Here is a 22,930-nt window from a genome sequence, read left to right on the forward strand (position 1 = left end):
AGAGTCTGGCAAAGAGATAACTGTCCTTGTTCACAACACTGTTTCTCTGCAAGTGGACTCCGCCATTGTGCGTCCGTTGTCTGTCGGGATCGAAGCGTACCTTTTCCTGCTGTTCTGTGTCTTTATTGTGTCGAACATGCTCATCAAAGTTTCCCGGAACTGTCGACTCATACCGCAGTAAATGAAGAAGTTCAAAGGGTATGACAGTAAAATGAAGGTGTTCGAAATCAAATTCAGCAATTTGAAAGTTTCGTTCGACATGATATCAATGTCGAAATTGTTTTGAACCAGATGCAGTATCATGATTATTCCCAAAGGAAGTTCAACCAGTAGAAATAAGCCAACAACCGTCACCAGCATTAGTGTTGTGCAGTTGCTGTCTTTCAGTTTCATTGACTCGCTCTTTTTGTTTTGTTTCAGAAGCTGCATCCTCCTTTGTTGAGCCGTCCGGAGAGTCCATATGAGCACTGAATTGATAACCACGAGAATAGTGCATGGTACGAGGTGAATAAAAATGGCTCGGAACCAGAAGTAGAGATTGAAGTACAAGTTTTCATTCTGGTTCACCCATGGACTGGTTCGCTCGATACACGTAACGAGGGTACTGTTTGGCGAGTCAAACGAAAACATGGGAAATGGGGTAAATTCGAAATCAAAGAAACGCGTAATCTGTGACAATATGGCAAGCATGTATATGATGAAAGTCGCAAAGATGACGTTTCGGATGGTGCAGAATCTCCGAGCGGCGGCTGTATGACAGATGTAGACATAACGCTGAAGGGCCAACGTCACCGTCAGCCAGATAGAGGCGGTGTGGAAAATGGTCGGGATGAGCTCGCCCAAGTACCTGTAGATGTAACACCAGTGGTACTCAACGAAGTCGTGGTAGTTCTCCAGAGAGAAGAAATGAACAAATACCGGAAGTGGCGTCACTCCAGTAAATGTGTCTGATATTGCCATGGCAGCCAAGATGGCGTTGGTCGGGGAACGCATGTGTCTACGTAAAAGAATGAGAACTACGAAGATATTCGTTACCAAAGTAAAAAATATCAGGAAGGGAGAAACGAATCCGTTTATAAAGAACGCTTGAGGGATTGGATACACAAAAGCCATATGAAAAGGCATTGTCATATTTGGGAAAAAGAAATCCTCTTCCCCTTCCATCGTTAAGAAGTCCTGCGCTTTAATACCGTTGTAAAGGTTTTTCGAACACTAGCTAATTCAAAGCTGTCATTCTGTTATATCCGGCTGATTTTTTTTATCTGTAAAAAACAAAACAGAAATTACATCTTGATCATATGCAGAGAATATCATACTGCATAATTAGAGTGTAGAAGAGGTTATCCTTCATATTTGATAAATAACAATAGGAGATCATCGATTTAATTTTGTAAGTGATAAACACAGAAACAAATTACGGTTATCACATACATGTTCACAAAAAGTGCTTGTTAACGACCCACTCAACCTTTTTTGATGAAGAAAAGTGGTTCAAGCTGTTTCATTCTGATCTCGAGCTGCCAAAAGTGCAGAGGTAATTCAATGAATTAAGCAATGTGTTAACTCAACAAGTGCTCGTTTCAACACAGATCTATCATGTACAATAAAAGAAGCAGCCAGGATGCGTTTTTTCCACAATATGTATAATACGGTAAAATCTCTTGTTTGATTTGAGATCGTGCATGCACATATACAAGCTCATCATTGACGATGATACCTGTTGGCAATTTGTCAGAACATGGGATTTATTCATTTTCATTTTATTATTATTTTCCTTTTTTCTAATTGTATTTTGATTCTAAAATTGTTTACCCAATTTATGAATATTTTCAAGTATCTAGGTATTTATAATTTGTTAAAAAAAAATTATCATTTACTGTATGTTTAAATTATCATTTCGGGAACGCCTGCTATGATATATTAGCAGGTGTCGAGTTAATCTCACCTAATCTTTATGCTCGGATAATAATGTAGAGATTTCAATTTTTACGGCATTTAGACATGCTCTCTAACTGTTTGATCCTGGACGATTTTTTTTAAAACCAATAATCGCATTTTGTTGATGTATTATGAGGAATCGTAAATGTGCGAGTAAGTCGGTTTCGTATTACAAAAATGAAAAAAAAAATTCATGTTTCTTATAGATTTTTTTTTCTTATCCGGTTGTTTTTGTATATTTAGTCTTCGATCGTCAACGCTTATATTTATGCCAAGTCATCTGTCGATAACAATAACAAAATATTGCACTTTGGTGAAATATTAAGTGCATGTGTGTGTCTTTTAGATATCATCTTGATGAAATCTGTAACTCAAATTGCTAAATTATAAAAAAAATAAAATAAAAATCCAGTTTAAGTATGTCCTTCAGACAGTCACAAAGAAATGGTAGCGTCTTACATTTTAAAATACCTATTAAAATCGCGGAGTAGTCAAATCAAATAATACATTCCACAACTGGAATCCCATGAGTTTAAAAAAAACAACGTGTTTATATGCCGCATTTTATTCAGTTTATAAATGAGAAGGCAACGAAGAACATAACGCACTAAGATTTGTAAGAGCAATACTGCAGCAATAACTATGGTTCCATGCTCTAATTTACGACCCAGAAATTCATATTTCAAAGCATATGTATTAAAACGACCCCGTAGTTTGATAGCCGAATACTAAATTGATTCTCAAGAAATAAAGCTATTTGGTTCCGATAAGAAGGGGGATTCGCTTCAAAGCTTGATTCCCGGAGGGGGAGAAACGATGAGAATAGTTTTAGCATTCTGATGTTCGACAACTATAAGTTGGCAATTGCTCTTATAAAACCCCTGTGTGTTTACCCATCATTAAAATGCCGAACTGTGTTTATAATTTACCATCACAAAGAAGTAGGAAATAAAAAATATTCTAAATTGTTACCAAATGATTAAGGTTGCATTAGCGATAAATTGGCTTTTTTTATCGTGTATGGATAGCGCGCGGAATAGGCCCGGAGAAAACCCTAGGAACGCACTGTAAAACGTAATGGAAACACCCAGTTCAAAAGCAGTAGATATAAAAACAGTTGCCACGGATAAAAAGATAGGTTTCATTATTGACTTCTTTTATTCTATTTGAAAAGTACGCGCGTTCAGAGAAAAACAGATATTAAAGTCATTGACACGGCGCCATTTACCTGACTTTAAATTCGCCTATCTGGAAGATGCCATTTGAGTTACTGCACGTTTTTTATAAAGTATAAAAAAAAAAACTGTTTCCATTTGTCAAGTAAACGATTGCATCTTTGGTACCAAACCCTAATCCTGCCAGAAAATAATGAGACTCATTTGTCTGCGTTCAATTAATTTCCATGATACCGCAATAAAAGGCTTCGTGTCAAAGGCTCTATCTACAATATCGATGTTCTCTGACTGTGTTAACTCATTAAAATCAATATCCAAAGTGTTTTTAATTGAATCAAAGCAGTAACAATACCAGAATGACACAATCATTTATTGACAGTCTTTTTGGTGAACATAAAGGAAACGATCTACAGGGTCTTCATTAGTCCGCGGCGGTACTTCGGTTGGAAGAAGGCCCCGGATGTCGTAACAAATTATAGGCTATAAAATTGATGGGTACATTTTCGACCCAGCCGTGAAACATTGCACGTCTTTTGTTGGGAGGGTTCTTGATTTCTGGCCGACGGTGATCGCCATTTAAGTCTGTTAAGAACGCTTTGGTCATTTTACATATCCTTTAACGAGGAATTAATTTGGAGAAAAGAAAAACCTCTTTTTTTAGATGAACAACCACAAATAGTGCGGGATCTGACACATTAGGAGAAATATTGATTTGCAATAAAAGAAAAGCCCATTTTTAGAGATAGTAATAAACGTTATGACAGTTCTTCGAGATTTATATCAATAACTCTCATAAAGCCAGAAAATAGTTACCAAAAGGATTTTCATTTATGACAATCTATTTATTCGTCCTATTTTTATAGGCTGTGTAATGATTTCATAAGACAGAGTGTTTGGATCGGCTAAATTCACAGCGGACTTCAAACGACTATACCCTATTTTACCCTGTTAAAAGAAGATTTGAAAAAATTGTCATGGCCTGATATTTTTTCTTCCAGTAAATACCAAGTACTGAATAGGGATGGGCCGAGGAGGTTGTGTGACAGTGTCTTATCTGTGTTTCAGTAATCTTAATCTGTTACTTGAAAGAATTCCTATGTAGCAATTTAAACGAATCTTCGAAAATAGACCTATCACACAGCCGAGAAACTATTATTTCTGATAGCATTTTATATGACATTTCAAACAATTACTCTTTGTGAAGGAAAATATGCGCCCATTAGTAGAACTGTTAAAGGAAACGACTGAGGGCAACACCTATATTAACAGAGAGAGAGAGAGAGAGAGAGAGAGAGAGAGAGAGAGAGAGAGAGAGAGAGAGAGAGAGAGATGGTTGGGATGTTTATTCATTGTAGGGAATGTTGTTCTTTTGCAGTACACTTGCGTCCCCAGGCAATGTTGTCTTTTCTTCCTATCGGTAGATAAACTAGATTTATCCACAATATTTTTGACCAGCAGACATATACAAGTTTGATATATTTTATGCAATTAAGAGACTCCCTGACTGTCCCAATTTTGCAGGCTAATGCTACTTTGAGGATTTTTTTATGACTTCAAAATTGCATTTAATGTCCAGGGCCTTCCTGAAAATCTGGAATATCTAGTAGAAGCGCGATCAGTAATGTTTGTAATCTTCAGAAGCATCGTGATTTATTGTCGAGAATTAAACTTTTTTCCCTTTTCAGTGCCGCTACCGGGTGCATTAAAACATTTTATTATGACTAATTGGTCCTGTTGAGCAGCTTTGAGTTAAGTGATAATCCAGTCCAACCGAAAGAGTTTTTTTGCGACCTTCAAATTTGGGGAATATTTTCTTTTGAGATAAAATGATGGAATTAGATAACACACAATTCTTTTACGTCATGAATTTCCAGTACTTCTGTTTACTCTGAGAGAGAGAGAGAGAGAGAGAGAGAGAGAGAGAGAGAGAGAGAGAGAGAGAGAGAGAGAGAGAGAGATTTGATAAGTTGTAAAGACTTAGTATTACATACATGTACATGACAATTGAAATACGAATTTCATTTTATATTATGTAAACTCAGCATTGATATTGTTTTGATGCAAATAAAACAATATTAATGATCAAATAAGAATAGTTCCCTTGTAAGATGAAAACAAATCGAGCAAATAGCAAATATTGTGAATTTTTTTTATAAACAATAACAAAGATCACATTTCGATGACAAATAACCATTTCAATTGTCTTACATGGGATCATGTCATATATAAAATGTACTTAATTTAAACCTCTTAATTTTTATCAAACGAGGGTGTGTGTTAGTGGGGGGGGGGGGGGGGGGAGGGAGGGGGCTCGTATTGAATTCTTTCAATTTTCGTATTTTCCGAAACATTCTTACAGAGGGTTTTTACTGAAAGGAGACGCGATTCGTCTACTTAATGACTTAAAACACATTACCTTTTTAACTTATGTTTCCTAAATCCCAGTGCGACAGGTACCTATATATCTGGAAATTATCTATTGTTATTATTTTCTTTCCGATAGATGTATTTTTTCTTTATTGATGATCGTGGCCATTTTTCGACTACATGTACTTTAATCTGTTTATGAAGAAGAATTCTGTTTTAAAGATATAGAAAAATATCCAAATTTTGAAGCTACACATTGAAAAATAAATATGTAGGAAAATATTCAAATTTCAAATCTAAAATATTAGGACTACTCTTTACTTATTGTAACATCATACAAGTATATAGTTTAAAAAATAATATATAAAAAATCTAAGAAGATTTGATTGACAGTTGACCACTTACTCTTCTTAAATTATCCGCGTTTAATGTATTGTCATATTCTAAAAATACTCGTCCGTTTAAATCCCATCAACATATGATACGTACAAATTTCACTTGATTTAAGCTTGTCTTACCTTTTTGAAAAACACATCCAGTTGTTGATGCTGGCGAAACAGCATGTATCTGAACTGATAACAACGACTGAACATAAAAATGAAAATCAGAATAATATATATCTAAAAGGTGATAATTCGATTAGACATTGAACTTTCTGCTACATATAACAGTAACGCCCATTCCATTGAGGCGCCTTATTAGTTAGCGCATATCAATCGGATTCAGCGTCAGATTAACTTCATGTGTCAACCACTTGTCTTTCGTCTCTATTCATCTCGAGATTTATTTTTTAATCTTAGCATACTTTTGATGTTACATGTTACTTTGTTTATAATTTGTTTTACAAGCCATGAAATCATGAACAGTGCGTACGTATAAAAAAGAGAAAGCCTTTGTAATATTTGTGGGTTTTTTTTTTCATGTAACAAATTCATTTGAAGATGTCCAATCATATCATGATATTGTCATCTTCGCTGGCCAGGGGTTAACAATCCTCTCCTCCTCACATTAACAAACATCGGTTACCAAAAAATGACACATATTAGTACATATCTATGAACCATCGACTTTTCAAGAGTTTTGAACAAGACATTGCATCAATGTGAATATTCATTATACCGATATAATATGTTAACACTGCTAGGTCAAGTATCAGTTGTATATAGCGCAATGAATTTTCTAACTTCGTTAACGAATAAAAACAGATGATGCCCCCCCCCCCCACCCCTCTTAATAAAAACATATCTTTTTTTTTTCTTTCTTTTTTTAATAAGGTAGAATCAATTATGCCATTATGATGAATGTCACTTGTTGTGCCAAAAGTTCAAACTCTTCAAGTCAAATTCACGCCACCTCGCCGTATAATCCATATGACAGGATAAAGATAAACTAAAACAGGAAACTGTTGTTCCCTCTCATGTTTAACAATATATAACGCTTAAGGTCATATTCCTTCTTTTTTCCCCTTGATGTTTGCTATAATAACTAGTATTTAGTTACTAAGAAGGGCTTATAACTTTATATGATATATTTGATTTGAAAGATTATACACTGAGAGTTCAGTGTACCAATTCTCTCTCTCTCTCTCTCTCTCTCTCTCTCTCTCTCTCTCTCTCAGGGAATGTACTTTATAGATGTCAATTACAAATGTTTTGTCTAAACCTCATCCCGGGGAAATCTTTATCATACATCTAGTCTCATCGAAGAAAACTGTTAAAAGCCTGGTCAATTATCAGAAGAGGCAACCGGATATGACAGTAGAGGATATGGCAAATGGCGAGTTCAGCTCTGCTTTACAACTCTGTAGAATGGTCACGCAATGGGCAAACGGACAAAGCTTTGTCACGCATTTGATATTAAAATTAAATCTTATTTCATACGGGGATGGCAAATATTTCTGAAAACTTCATTTCTCATTAAAGGTAGCGTAATAAAAGCAATTTTCTCACCTTTGAGACGGCAATCAAACTAAAGTCATTTAATAAGGGTAAGCAAAGTTAATTAAGAGAGTTTGAAATTATTTGAATAGACTGATAAATTGACCATCAAGCCCCTCATAACCGCTAATCAATCACCTGTAAGGACTGAGATGATGCATATATTTAAAAAAAGAACACAAGAACATCTTTTCCAAAATCACAAAGAACAACATCAAATGTTACGGCAGTATTCGAAAATTAAGCTATCAAAATATTTGTTTGGCCAAAAAAACCCGCGATTTACATGTACTTTAATTTTTTCTTCCACAGATTGACAATGCTTTAATTTCAAAACATATTTACAATAAACTTTTATGACTAGGCGGATTATTCACTGCTTAAATGGAGGCAATATTTTATATTCCATTTGTAACAAAATTTATCAAAATTTAAAAAAAAAATGAAATATGAGGAATGGCAATGAAAAGAAAGAAAACTCTAAACTTTTTCGTAGGAATAGTATCGTTTTATACTTCTTTATGTTGCAAATGGATTAAAAATAAACCATTCACCTTTTCCGAATGGAAAACTCTAGTTTGCCGCTCAATATAACAAACATTTTTAACTATCCTTTGCCGTAGTTTATACATGAACACCATGGAAACATAAAAAGGCATGCTGTAATAGAAATTGCTTTATATTTAGCACTTGGTACTAAGTTGGTAGATTTATCACCTGCACGTATACGTTTTTACTCACACGTGCACCCCACCCTCTTTCTCCTGATTTCTTTGGCAGGTATAATACCTCGGCAACATAAGAACTTTCCATCTCAACCATATTATGATTGATGTGCTCGTTTAACCCTTTTATAAGATTTAATCTTAGAGATTAGTCAAAATGTTCACAAATCGTAAGATGATATTAACATGATTTGAATTTGGCATGAAAGGACGAGGGGATAACACATTTTCAAAGTCAAGTCTACCAATGAAGCCATGCATCAGGTGTTTGTGGTCACATTCGGATATCTTCACGTACATGTAGCAGTATGCACAATGCCATGCATTTAGAGGCTTAAAACATATTACTTGGGTGCATTTCTATATGTAAATATTTCATAATATCAATTTTTAAAAAAATTAATTGCAGTCTTAAACGCTTTCTCTGTGCTTTTCTGAGAATATTCTCCGGCTAAAAATGATATACATGAACATGTATATAAAATGTACGTATAGTTGGGAATCTGCTCTAAACCCCAAAAAATCTCAATGTTTAGGAAAAGGACAAGAGCGTACAAGGCCTGTCAAATCCCCCCCCCCCCCCCCACCCCCCGTACCCAGGATTTTGAAATGGCATATGAACATATCAAAAAAATTCGTTTGAAACTGTGCATCAGTACATGTACATGTATAATATAGAACTGCATTCTCTGATATATACAATAATATACAATAATACATGTACTTGTTACTTATCTTCTTTGTTTTATTTGATGTTTTCTAAGCATTACAACATGATCTCATATCTGTGCTAGCGCTGTTTTTATCCGACATTGTATGTACAGAACATAACATTACGTAATTGTTGCGTGGACCCTGAGGTCCACGCAGAAAATATATAAGCGAGGTTAAACCGGATGCTATGGGGAAAATTCAGCCTGCGCATGAGCTAGCCTGGTTCCTGTGCGTAATAGGTAGCTCAGGGAACTTTATCTGAATCGGGATCGGGATTCCATGCCATATGCACACATAAGTTCAAAGGCGCTGTAATTGTAAAGTTGTCGGTAAACAGTAGTCAGTACAAAGTATTCCTTTTAAAGAAATAATCGGCATGTGATATGAACTGTCAGTATTATGAAATAAGTTAATGTTATGCCGAAACTACAACATGCATCAAATAGCATATATATTTGGCTTGCAATGATTTGTTGTTTTCCGTATACACATGTAACTTAACTTTACTTTTATAGTAGGCGAGGCTAGAGTACTTCCCGATCAATTTTTTTAAGCATTTAGGTGTGATTGAATAATTATGTCACTGTATAAAAGTTTAAATCTCAAGAAAATGCATCAAAATATGAATTTAATTTAAACAAAGCTGTCACTGCATATATAGTTAACAAAGTAGTGCGAATCGTAATGTGTGCGCAAGTAATAGAATTCGCCGAATGCCTAATACTATACATGCAGACTTCATTAATAGATAGGTCATTATTATTTTTAGAAGTATGAAGCCTTTTAAATTCTGAGATAAAAAGTCAGGGCTATACATATACGTAATCCAACTTACAAATTTAGTGTTTAAATGCAGGGGGCTAGAGTGAGTGGAATCTCTGATAATCGTCTTCATTGCTCCAAGTGGGGGATATGCAACGCCTTGTTCGCCCGTTCTTTGTTTGTTAAAAAAATAGAATGTACTACCTTATACCTTCAATCTTTTATTTAATTGTGTAAACATGGCATTCGTAAATATATATTGATTTTGCACCAATGACAAAACATGTTGGATTCTGCATGTAATTTTCATTCATAAGATCTAAAGGGGGTGGTCGGGGGGGATCCGACTCCCCCCCCCCGTCAAATTTCATAAAATTACCAAGAAATATGCTTCGGACCCCCCCCCCCCCTCCCCCAACAAACTCAAATTACCGTCAGGCCCCCCCCGGAAAAAAGTTTGGGATCCGCGCATGTATTATAACATTGTTGTATGTAACGATTTTTAAGATATTTTGTGATTTTTTAAAAATATATTACACTCCTATTTCTTCTGTTACCGTGACAACTTTGATTTCATGATTCAGTGTTTGTTCATTATTTTTGTAATGAATGGCGCGTGTTCGTCATCATATTCCAACAATGTCAACAACCGGCGCCATTATCACAGCATTTAGTGCAATGTAATTCGATTCCTCCATCTCGATCTGGAACTTTGTAAACACTGCAATAAACAAGGTAACAAAAACGATTTGTTTAAGTATGGATTAACGACGTTTTCAGTATGGTTTCATTACCAATCTAAATGTATTGCTGATTTAAAAAAAAACATCAAGTGAACAACGGTGTACTTAGGTCGAACCGATCGATGGGCGGTTTGACAGACCTGTGGTTGTAGGTTCAAAAGACTTATATTGTGGTTTCCTATTACTTAAGAAAGTAACACATTCTAGTTACTTTTATTAAATCTATCATATTTACGCACAATCTCCCCCCTTCCACCCCCACCCCCCCCCCCCAAAAAAAAAACCCCAAAGAAACATTCAAACTAACAAACCCCTCAAAAACAGTTAAATTTTCATAAAAAAAGAAATGTTTGGATGCATCAAATTTTAAACAGTTTTACTTATTGATAAATTGGTTTTGATTGTGTTTCTTTCACAGTGATTATGTTAAAGCCATCTATATTATTGGATTATTGATATGAATTATGCATAGCCCGAAATCAATCGAATCGACAATGTACACATCGGCAGTACACACATACAACAAACGGCAAATAAAGAATGGTATATATTTTTCATTGATAATTGCTGTAAAATGGGAGAATACATGTACATTGCTTTATCAGCATTTCATTGAGAATTTTTTATATACAGCTTTGATATTTTGTATGGAAGGTGGATCCGCTGAAATTTTCGACATGTTATTTCTCTTTTGACCCATTTCGACTTCAGGATTTGACTTATCTGACTTTTCTTTCACATAGGGAAAACGAGGGCAGAGGGCTTTTCCAATCGCTGAACTTGGAATAGAAATTATCATATATATATAGATCTTAAAATCAGGTTGTTGCAGAAAAGAGAAAATGAAAGGTTGAATGGTTGTTTTAAGTATACGAAAAACGGGATCAATTCTGTTCAGTATATACCAGTACATAACAAAGCACAGAAGCATATATATCTTTGTATGCACGCTTTTATGCTTGATCCTCAAAGCAGACCATATTTTCTTTTTTAATAAAGCATTTAATCAAGATGCTCTTGAGTATAAGACGCAAAACCCAGCAATGCTGTTTACCAAAGAATCGATCGAAAACGCAGAATTCTGAAGTCGCATATTTTCGAGATTTTTTTTTTTCATTAAAACTGCTCTGAATTATTATTTATTTTTATCGGAAAGCCTCAAGAAAGCCTCAAGAGACCAACAAATGAACAAATAAAATCAAATCGCAGTTTACATTGGGCAATTTGCCAACTGTCTAAATAACGTTATTTAATAAATTCACCGCAAAAGTTGAGTAACAGTAGACTTATTATTATCAAAACAGAATAACAAGGTTGTTTTTACTTTTGTTTTAGGTTTTCCTTTGTTTTGTCGGTTTTGGATACTTTGTTTTTGTTTCTTTTTTTTGCGCTTCACACATTGTAACTAAGTAAAATGTGTTTCTTTTTTTCATATAATATGATACATATTGGATCATTTTTACATAATAAATCATGGATCAGATAAATTTTGATACATCAAAACAAAAATTGTAGCAAGAAATGAACTTCTCGATCACGTGTCTGCTACCGATGTTATCGACAGAAAAAAAATTTAGTGTCGTGAACTCGGGACATAAATTTGCTTGTTCTAAGCATTACAAACACGTGCTGAGCATGTCGCTCTCAAATAATTCAAGTGATATCAAAATTACACGCTCTACGATCTCTCCCATTACCGTGATGCATGGCATTATGAAGAATTTTTTTAAGTCAAGGCAAAGGGGTTAAAAGGTCAAAACCGAATTGTCTTATGAATTTTTTCTGTTATGGAATAATCGTTTTCTCTTACATGGTAGGGAAATCACAAAGTTTTCCATAATGATACTTAAAAATGCTAAAGGCAGACAGTGTCATTTTGATTTTTTTGGGGTGTATCTGCTTTATGCAACATATAACATATCATATCATAAACATTTTGACAATGGCTCATCTTGGGAAATCGAAATGATTCCGTCTTACGTGCCGATCTTACGTTAGATTCCTTGCATAGTTCACTGGAAGCCTTAAGCCTTTACCCACACACTGAGATGCATTTTAATATCTTGCTATCAATTCTGATTAATCTGCCAAGTTGTGTAGACAAATTTGAATTATAAAGTCAGATGTTTGTCAACTTAAGTACAGGTCATATGCTATCGTTAAAGACGAGAAAAAGTGGGTTGATTTTGATATTAATATTTTGTCATGCAGATGAAATGAAGAATGAGATACTAAACTTTTAAGAAAAGCCATTGAGATGAATGGTAGCGTTCGCTAATCCGCAATTCTAAATGTTTTCGGTTTACTTTTATACATTTCTTTGAATTTTGTTTTATAAAAAAATGAAAATGATCTTTTTCAAGAAATATTGCATGAATACTTGAAACCAGATATTAATTTTTGCAACTTTGAAGAACTATTGAGACTATTGAAATTTAAATTCATTTTCCCCGGCTTACGAAATTGTTTGAATTTTACTAATAAAACCGAAATAATTATTAATTTAGATCAACAAATTAAAAATTTCGATCGTAAAAGTGAAACCTATCCACTATTCTCCCACTTCTTTAATCGTATCGCTCGAGATGGAAATCAAACGCACTCTTAACAGTTTATATATGTATCTCCAATTCCGTGAATGCACTATTAATTAATTACCACACAACAACTCTTTTAGCCGATCTTTATCAAAACAGCAGATTTCCTAAAACCTTAGTAAAAAATATATAACACAACTTATGAATGAAAGACCCTTACCTATAGTGCATGTAAGTCCCGCGCGACCTTCGAAACGGCGTGAACAAGACTGATACTATAGTAGAATATTGTGGAATGCAATCAATCAGAGAGGAGCTCACGCGGGCTGCTTTTTTGGTGAACATCAAAAAGCTTTCATCTATAAAACACAGGACTCCCCGCTTACTCCGTAAGATCATCCAACATCATACCAAATACTCCTAGGTGAATGGCAGCAGCTTTACGCAACCAAGATCATCATATTTATGAAACGGTGTAAACATCCTTGTCGAGGCGGTGACAACGTAGTGCAATGGAGTCTAAAACAATACGGTCTCTTTCTTCTGTCAGCTTGGTTTATGTTACACTCTCTATTAAAGCCAACTACACGTAATGGCGAGGAAAAGATTTCGTACTTTATATCCACGGGCGACTTTTGATATCTGTTTTTATCTTGTTAGTCACTGTATCGACAGCTTAGTGAAAGCTAAACGGTGTACCCATGAAGAACTGCGGATTTAAAACACAGTCGTCAGATTTTCATTTTGCCCATAAAAGTAATTAGATAACGCAAGCCTATAGATTCTTTTGGCCTGATACGACTGTCATTTGCGAAAATAGTTTTTCTAGACGCAGATCCATCGAAAACCAGGGAAAAGAGGTCGAGGAAACACCTCCATCCTACCCCTCCCAAACACCCTTTTCCATCATTCTTATTTTATTTTGATGATTCGCATATCTCCAAATTTATTATGAACCAAGTACCTTACAATATTTTAGAATGAGAGGTAAATAGGTGTCTTAATTCAGATTTCTATTTTTCAAAGAACTGATCTTAATTGAAAAAGAAAACAGTATTGGTGGTTTTTACTTAAAAATACAATGTGAATAGAAAATTCATGGAAGAACGAATAAAAAGAATTTTCTTAGTTTCGCCTCCCAAATTGTTTGGAAGAGGAGAGGTTTCCGAAAGTTTTATGCAAACATATTTTGTAAATCATCCCACACTTATTCATAGGTATGTTGATAATATAACTAAGACAACTACTATATCTAAGTTTAATTACTTTTAATTAATTAATTAATTAGATTTAATCAATCCATGAATAAAATTGAATGTTCTACAACTGCAGGCACGTAGCATCAGAAGGGCACTGGCCCCAAACTTTTCTCGCGTCCAACATTTTTTTAAAATTTAAAAATGAGTATAAAGTGAAAGGTATGAAATTAACGGTATATTGACGTTTAAGGTATCCTTCGCACCCCCCCCCCCCCCTCCATCCTTTACACACACATGGATTAAGATCTTAATGGTTTTGGGAAGTACTTTTTTTTCTTTTCCTTGTCAAGATAAGTCTGCCCATCCCCTCCCACTTTCAAAAACGATGCTACATGTACGTGCCTGACAACTGGATTAAAAAGCCTCGACCCTAATTTACCCCAAATATATGGATGGGGAACGTTACAATTAAACTAAGAAAGTATGAAGGAGAGTGCTGTTTTTTTCCAATTTCGGCACTAACATAACACTGCAAAGCAAGTCATGTATGGTCCATTGATTCTGAATTACATTCTGTGTTTAAGAGAGTTCGTTGGTCGTGGCCATTTTTAGACTGTATTGATCTCCTTTAGAACAAGAGCTCTAGATAAAAATACAGGAAAATACCCCAAATTTAAAAGAAAATAATTATAAACCTTTTCTTTACTATAAATGAATGCTTACTTAGTAAAACAAACCATATCTTAAAAGTTTATGTAGATCTGATGGTGAATTTGTTGACCTCTGCAGCCTCTTTAAATGCAATTCTGATTGTGCAATCGTTCAAATATAGGCCAAATATTCAGCAGTAATTATAGTCATATATAGGTTTTAAGCTTTTCTGCAATATGTGAGACTTATCTCGAACAAGCTGTCCGGAACTACATCTACGGGTGTTTCCAAAACGCCGTATGATTTACGTATCGACTGCCACAGTCTTCATGTTGGGAAAAGAAACCCCTGATAATCGGTAATTAAAAATTTATTATATTCTTATAATAAGAACACTACAACCCTAACCTCCTAACCCAACACCCTCCCAAGATATAACAAAAATAGATACCAAATATACTGAAGTATATTGATATTTATTTTATAAAAAGGTTTATTGTGAACATTTTTAAACCGTAATCCTGCGACCAAATTGGCGCCCAAAAAAGGTGTCAACATTTAATATACTAGGGACAAGTTGAGGGAATATTTTTCGTTGTTTATAGCGGGCATTCCTAAAAAGTACACGATCCCGTGGCCCGCGATAGCACGTTATGTAACTGTCTTGCAATGATCGCTACATTCATGCCTCTTTGAAACACTCATAAAAGACACATTTTGATGTTTTATATGTTAACACATTTCTCTAATTGTTTTTCGCGTCTCCCCTATAAAAGTGAGTATAAGTACTTGCATACATGTATATATATGATCGATACTCTCTATATGGATATCGCATCGAAGGAACAGCTAATTTTAAAAAATCTAGCAGGTTTGTCAATACACTAAGTTAAACCTATTTTAAGCTCTTTTAATGATTATAGGCAACTAAAGCAGCCAAGGTTTACAGAAATGCAGTTAAAAGTTGAAGCCAATACCCCCCCCCCCCCCCCCCCCATGTTTTCACTACTATAGCCAAAATTCCTATCGATCACAAAATCGTTAACATCAAAAGAACAAAGAAGTCACATTTAATAATGTGACGTAATCTTGTAAAGTTATTTCAATAAGCCTTGTGACTTTATTAACTGAACATTGAAATATAAGCCGTCTGTAGGCAGACTTGAAAGTATTGTAATTTGTAACACTCGTAGTTAGACTTTGTCAGTGGTTATTTGACCACAATCGGATTTTTTAGAGAAAAAAAGGTGATGTAAGTATATTATCGATCCTGTAAGCATTCTGATATCGTCTAAATTCCACAAACACTTCCGTTAAGTTTACCCCCCCCCCCCCAACTCCTTATAATTGAAAATAATTGACGCAGACAAAGAAACTTTATTTACATATGTTCTAATATGCAAATCATATCAATAGTGCTTCTCATTTGTTCTCATGAGATCTTCCAAAAATTTCATTTTTTGGACACACACAAAAAGGAAATCAGTGCTCTTTTTGGTGCATGTGTCACCTTGTTTTTTTTTTTTTTAAATAAAAGTCGACTAGCTGTAAAATACAAGTATGAGAAAATGTGAAATATGCGCAAAACAGTAAGTTGACTAGACATTTTCTTTCCTTTTGTATTTTTATATTTTTCTTAGCGCCACCGATTTGTAATATATTGATTGGATCACTCTGTTCATTAGGAAGTCTACATGGCTCGGGATTACAAGAAAGGTAACTCCTGTAACTATCTTTTTTTCTTGAGATTAATAAGCGTCTTCAATATACGAAAGCCCATTGAGCTCATTTTCGTAGGTAAGAAAATATTTTTTCGCGAATAAACGCGAAACTCTCGTGATATAACGCGTAAGTTTCGCGAATAAACGCGTAACTTTCGCGAATATACGCGAAACTTTCGCGATATAACGCGTAATTTTCGCGAATAAACGCGAAACTTTCGCGATATAACGCGTAACTGACGGGATTTTACGCGTTAGTTTCGCGAATAAACGCGAAACTTTTGCGAATTAACGCGTAACTTTCGCGAATTGACGCAAAACCATTATATAAATAATATCATTTTATATAAGAACTGTTATTAAGAAAAGTGATTGAAAACAATTGCAAATACTTTTAGTTTCAAATCATGAAATACTTATTATTCATTATTATTATATCATTCGTGTTCCGTTGATTTATGAGAACAAATTACCTATAGATACTAATAAATCTGAAAAAATTTCATAACATTTCTAGTTGTTATATGTTCCAAGCAGAAAATAAGTTAGAGCATCATTTTTAATTATTCGCCGATCCTGTGTTTGAACAGGCATTCGTTGATTATCTTTTTCTTATAAAATCAATATAAATTCAACAGTCGGAAACCTTTAAAATCTTAGTACTGATTTTCAAGTGACATTTGTGATAAATTTAGACGATGAATTTACATCATCTAGATTTCAACAATAGCTTAAAAATTTCAATTCACAGCTTGACTTATCTTTCTGATATTAAAATGAACTAGACGTTAATTTATGGCGCAGCGATTTAACATTTTGAACAATGATATCCTTTCAATTCTAAAATGATACTTAAGAAAACTTTTAATTCGAATTAAAATTGTTATAATCAACATATGTTATACCTCATTTTCTACAATACAGCGCCCATGAGAATGTGAAAAGCGCGATGCATAATGTTATTTGAAAATCAGTACTAAGATTTTAAAGATTTCCTAAGTTTGAATTTATATCAATTTGTAATCTGATTCATTTACATCTTTATATGATAAGACTATTTTGTTTTATCTAAAATTAATATGTTTGTTTTCAGTCATTGTTCTTCATAGGGGTTCTTGTATGAAATGCCAATGTTTATATTTAAGTTTCGCGTTTATTCGAGGACGTTTCGCATTTATTCGCGAAAGTAACGCGTTTATTCGCGAAAGTTTCGCGTTATATCGCAAAAGTAACGCGTTTATTCGCGAAAGTTTCGCGTTTATTCGCGAAAAAAATATTTTTGTTTTACCTATGAAAATGAGCTCAATGGGCTTTCGTATCAATATGTATTAATCGAAAGTTTCGCACATTGTCATCACAACGCGTTCTTAACAGATATTAAAAAAAGACGAGCATACTATGTTTTTGATTAGTTATTTTACATGATGTTTTATTACCCCTCAAAAAAATCAACATTCCTTTCTCTATAATATACTTATAAAAAATTTTTTTTTATCTTTACCATATTTTAAATCCTATGATAGTGGGAAAAATCATTATAATATAATAAGATAGAAACATGAAAAACGTGTGTATCGGACTCAACTTTTTTGTTATCTTCACAATAGTTGAGAATGAGTTGGATGAGAATGAGAGGGTTTGGGGGTGCCAATGCCCCAAATGCATTGTATTTTACATCTTACAATCGTCTTAAGATACAATAAATATTGTTTTGATTTTTAAAAAAATGATGAATCGATATCGGAATCAAAATTCATACATGGACATGATGATATTCAATCCTAAATAGGATAGAAAACCGTACTGCATTGATGTTTTCTCAGAGAATCATCATTAGAGAAAACATAGGACAATGTATTAAATTTCTACGAATTCCCCACCTCTCCTCAGAAATAGAATGACTCTGCAGTATGCTTTTGCGCCTAACAGTTGGTGCTATTCATATATAATCAGAAATAAGAATTTACTTCTCTAGACTCACACACTAAAAGTCAGTTTTTGATATTGTAAAACAAATGCCAATATTGACGTGACAAGAAAATAATTAGAACCATTTTAAAACAAGACCTTGGACTTTCAGTAGGATGTGACCATCTATTTCTTGCGTCAAAACAAGTTAAAATGACGCTGGTTTAAAGGGAAATATACACCGATTGCGTAGTCTTCGCTCAAAATCCAGACAAATCTTGTTGATTTCAAAGAGCCATGGCCGAGTGGCCTACAATGAAATAGACAGGCCTACGTCACATTGCCGTTTGACTCAACTACCCAAAGTCCAAGCTCTTGTTAAAATCGTTCTACGTTATATTTGGAACGCCATATTGGTATTTGTTTTTCAATATAAAACAGTGATAATGAAATTACATTTGTTTACCATATAAAATGGGTTGCTAGACGCTTTTTTTTTTCAAAATAAAAAGGCGACACTCTAATAATGGAAAATCAACAACGATTTTCATGTAAAACAGCATGTAGATCCCGCCATTTTTCATTACAAACAAGTCGTCATTCAAATAACTATGATCTCAGATACAGTAAAACCATCTTTAGAATATTCAAATGTTGGATAGAAAACATGGTTGAACTTATATTTACATTCAGTCTATATATCCCCTTATGTTTGCATTAGAAAGTTACATTCAGTGTATATTTCCCCTTATCTTTGAATTGGAAATCTGCAACCTTCACTTTTTAATTCATATATAATCAGAACTAAGAATTGACTTCTTTAGACTCACACACTAAAAGTCAGTTTTTGATATTGTAAAACAAATGCCAATATTGACGTGACAAGAAAATAATTAGAACCATTTTAAAACAAGACCTTGGACTTTCAGTAGGATGTGACCACCTATTTCTTGCGTCAAAACAAGTTAAAATGACGCTGGTTTAAAGGGAAATATACACCGATTGCGTAGTCTTCACTCAAAATCCAGACAAATCTTGTTGATTTCAAAGAGCCATGGCCGAGTGGCCTACAATGAAATAGACAGGCCTACGTCACATTGCCGTTTGACTCAACTACCCAAAGTCCAAGCTCTTGTTAAAATCGTTCTACGTTATATTTGGAACGCCATATTGGTATTTGTTTTTCAATATAAAACAGTGATAATGAAATTACATTTGTTTACCATATAAAATGGGTTGCTAGACGCTTTTTTTTTTCAAAATAAAAAGGCGACACTCTAATAATGGAAAATCAACAACGATTTTCATGTAAAACAGCATGTAGATCCCGCCATTTTTCATTACAAACAAGTCGACGTTCAAATAACTATGATCTCAGATACAGTAAAACCATCTTTAGAATATTCAAATGTTGGATAGAAAACATGGTTGAACTTATATTTACATTTAGTCTATATATCCCCTTATGTTTGCATTAGAAAGTTACATTCAGTGTATATTTCCCCTTATCTTTAAATTGGAAATCTGCAACCTTCACTTTTTAATTCATATATAATCAGAACTAAGAATTGACTTCTCTAGACTCACACACTAAAAGTCAGTTTTTGATATTGTAAAACAAATGCCAATATTGACGTGACAAAAAAATAATTAGAACCATTTTAAAACAAGACCTTGGACTTTCAGTAGGATGTGACCATCTATTTCTTGCGTCAAAACAAGTTAAAATGACGCTGGTTTAAAGGGAAATATACACCGATTGCGTAGTCTTCGCTCAAAATCCAAACAAATCTTGTTGATTTCAAAGAGCCATGGCCGAGTGGCCTGCAATGAAATAGACAGGCCTACGTCACATTGCCGTTTGACTCAACTACCCAAAGTCCAAGCTCTTGTTAAAATCGTTCTACGTTATATTTGGAACGCCATATTGGTATTTGTTTTTCAATATAAAACAGTGATAATGAAATTACATTTGTTTACCATATAAAATGGGTTGCTAGACGCTTTTTTTTAAAATAAAAAGGCGACACTCTAATAATGGAAAATCAACAACGATTTTCATGTAAAACAGCATGTAGATCCCGCCATTTTTCATTACAAACAAGTCGACGTTCAAATAACTATGATCTCAGATACAGTAAAACCATCTTTAGAATATTCAAATGTTGGATAGAAAACATGGTTGAACTTATATTTACATTTAGTCTATATATCCCCTTATGTTTGCATTAGAAAGTTACATTCAGTGTATATTTCCCCTTATCTTTAAATTGGAAATCTGCAACCTTCACTTTTTAATTCATATATAATCAGAACTAAGAATTGACTTCTCTAGACTCACACACTAAAAGTCAGTTTTTGATATTGTAAAACAAATGCCAATATTGACGTGACAAAAAAATAATTAGAACCATTTTAAAACAAGACCTTGGACTTTCAGTAGGATGTGACCATCTATTTCTTGCGTCAAAACAAGTTAAAATGACGCTGGTTTAAAGGGAAATATACACCGATTGCGTAGTCTTCGCTCAAAATCCAAACAAATCTTGTTGATTTCAAAGAGCCATGGCCGAGTGGCCTGCAATGAAATAGACAGGCCTACGTCACATTGCCGTTTGACTCAACTACCCAAAGTCCAAGCTCTTGTTAAAATCGTTCTACGTTATATTTGGAACGCCATATTGGTATTTGTTTTTCAATATAAAACAGTGATAATGAAATTACATTTGTTTACCATATAAAATGGGTTGCTAGACGCTTTTTTTTAAAATAAAAAGGCGACACTCTAATAATGGAAAATCAACAACGATTTTCATGTAAAACAGCATGTAGATCCCGCCAGTTTTCATTACAAACAAGTCGACGTTCAAATAACTATGATCTCAGATACAGTAAAACCATCTTTAGAATATTCAATTGTTGGATAGAAAACTTGGTTGAACTTATATTTACATTCAGTCTATATTTCCCCTTATGTTTGCATTAGAAAGTTACATTCAGTGTATATTTTCCCTTATCTTTGAATTGGAAATCTGCAACCTTCACTCTTTAATTCATGCGCCATGAGCACAAATAAAAACCTCTTCACATGTTTTGAGTATATTTTTTTGTAAGATTAAATGAAACTTTCAATCTTACATAACCAATTTGATTTTTACTTTTGAAAAATAATCATTAAATTATTTCTACTCCTTTATTAAAAAAAGATTTTTCTACACAAAGTTTCTGGCACTATATTTTTGGTCGCGGTAGCTAACTAAATAATATGTTAATATGGCTGTTATATGTATGTTTCATATCTCTGACTGAGAGCGTATATTATGGTTCACAGCGACAAAACACATATATTCCATAAAAAAGACATCAGTATGAATATAAATAAAAGCAGTGAAATGCTTATTTTTGGATGTCGTCGGTCCTGTAACACACCAAGCGGTGATAAGGCGCGGTATTCAATTTGTCTACATCTCTTGGTGTGCAACAGGATCGACGACATCCAAAAATAAACATTCAGTGTTTAAATGACACATAACATTTATTTAACATAACATTATTTTTCAAATGGGGAGCTTGCATAAAACTACCTCAAGTCATCTTCACAAGCGAAACCGTACACTTACAAAACCTCAAACTCCTAATACACATGTAAGAAGGAAGGGAGGGAATCTGTAAAGAATGAGCTCCAATCTTATAAAGAAGATGGGTGAATAAGGCATGTAAAATGCCCATATGAGGAATGATTAGATACTGCAAAATTAAAATATCATTAAATCTGATCATTTTTCTTAAAAAATAATTAAAAAACAATGTATATTTAACGTAACATCGGTTGTTAACCCTTAAATATTTAAAATACTTGTAATAGGTTGATTTAAACTGGCGTATGCGTGTCAAAACCTCGAAATATTGTCATTTTTATAACTTCAATGCCTTTTCTTAAATAGAGTGGGTCTGAGCTCCATATTTTTTCATAGTCTTGATGCTGTTAAATGGAATTTACATCGATTTTAATCAACAAAAATGTGGAGAGATGACCCACTATACTTCAAAAATGTCATTTTGTAGCCCAACAAATGAACATATTAGAAAAATAATACAAGTCCGTAAATTCGTGGCCAACGTCTCATATAACATTTAAACAACACACTTTGTTGTGAATGAAATGGCCTAGTGGTTAGAGCACCAGACATTAGGTAACTTTATAGAACTTGGGTTTTTATGTTTTAGGTTCGATACCACCAAAACTTTAGGATATTTTTTTTCTTATCGTTTTTTTTAAATATTTCAAACTGAATATAGTTAGAAATCACCCTTTTGTAAACTTGTATTATAACATATCAAATATATTTAATTGAAAAAAATGTTAAATTTGAAATTTTGTTGTACGACTAAACCAAATGGGCAGTTGCGCCATCTTTTTACCCTATCTTCTTTGCGTATATCAATTCTTCACTACAAATATTTTTCATTTTACACTGTAACATAAAATAGTGAAACATTTAGCTAAAAAACGTAATCTTTTTATTTATTTACAAGAAAAGTGAAGGGCGCTC

General features: G+C 33.8%; 1 protein-coding gene across 2 annotated transcripts; it reads right to left on the minus strand.

Annotated features, from left to right (window-relative positions):
- LOC105326389 (sex peptide receptor) lies at nt 1-13,651 on the minus strand. Of its 2 annotated transcripts, none has more exons than XM_034445155.2 (2): nt 13,119-13,651; nt 1-1,262 (listed from the first exon to the last, which is right to left on the minus strand). In XM_034445155.2, the coding sequence occupies exon 2, from the start codon at nt 1,162-1,164 to the stop codon at nt 31-33; it is 1,134 nt and encodes a 377-aa protein (XP_034301046.2). In that variant the 5' UTR covers nt 1,165-1,262; nt 13,119-13,651; the 3' UTR covers nt 1-30. The 2 variants fall into 2 exon arrangements, with proteins under 2 accessions (XP_034301046.2, XP_011424701.3); XM_011426399.4 differs by lacking the exon at nt 13,119-13,651 and adding an exon at nt 5,999-6,128.
- Nucleotides 13,652-22,930: the final 9,279 nt, after the last annotated feature.

This window comes from Magallana gigas, chromosome 2 (assembly GCF_963853765.1).
Source record: "Magallana gigas chromosome 2, xbMagGiga1.1, whole genome shotgun sequence".
Lineage (NCBI taxonomy): Eukaryota > Metazoa > Mollusca > Bivalvia > Ostreida > Ostreidae > Magallana > Magallana gigas.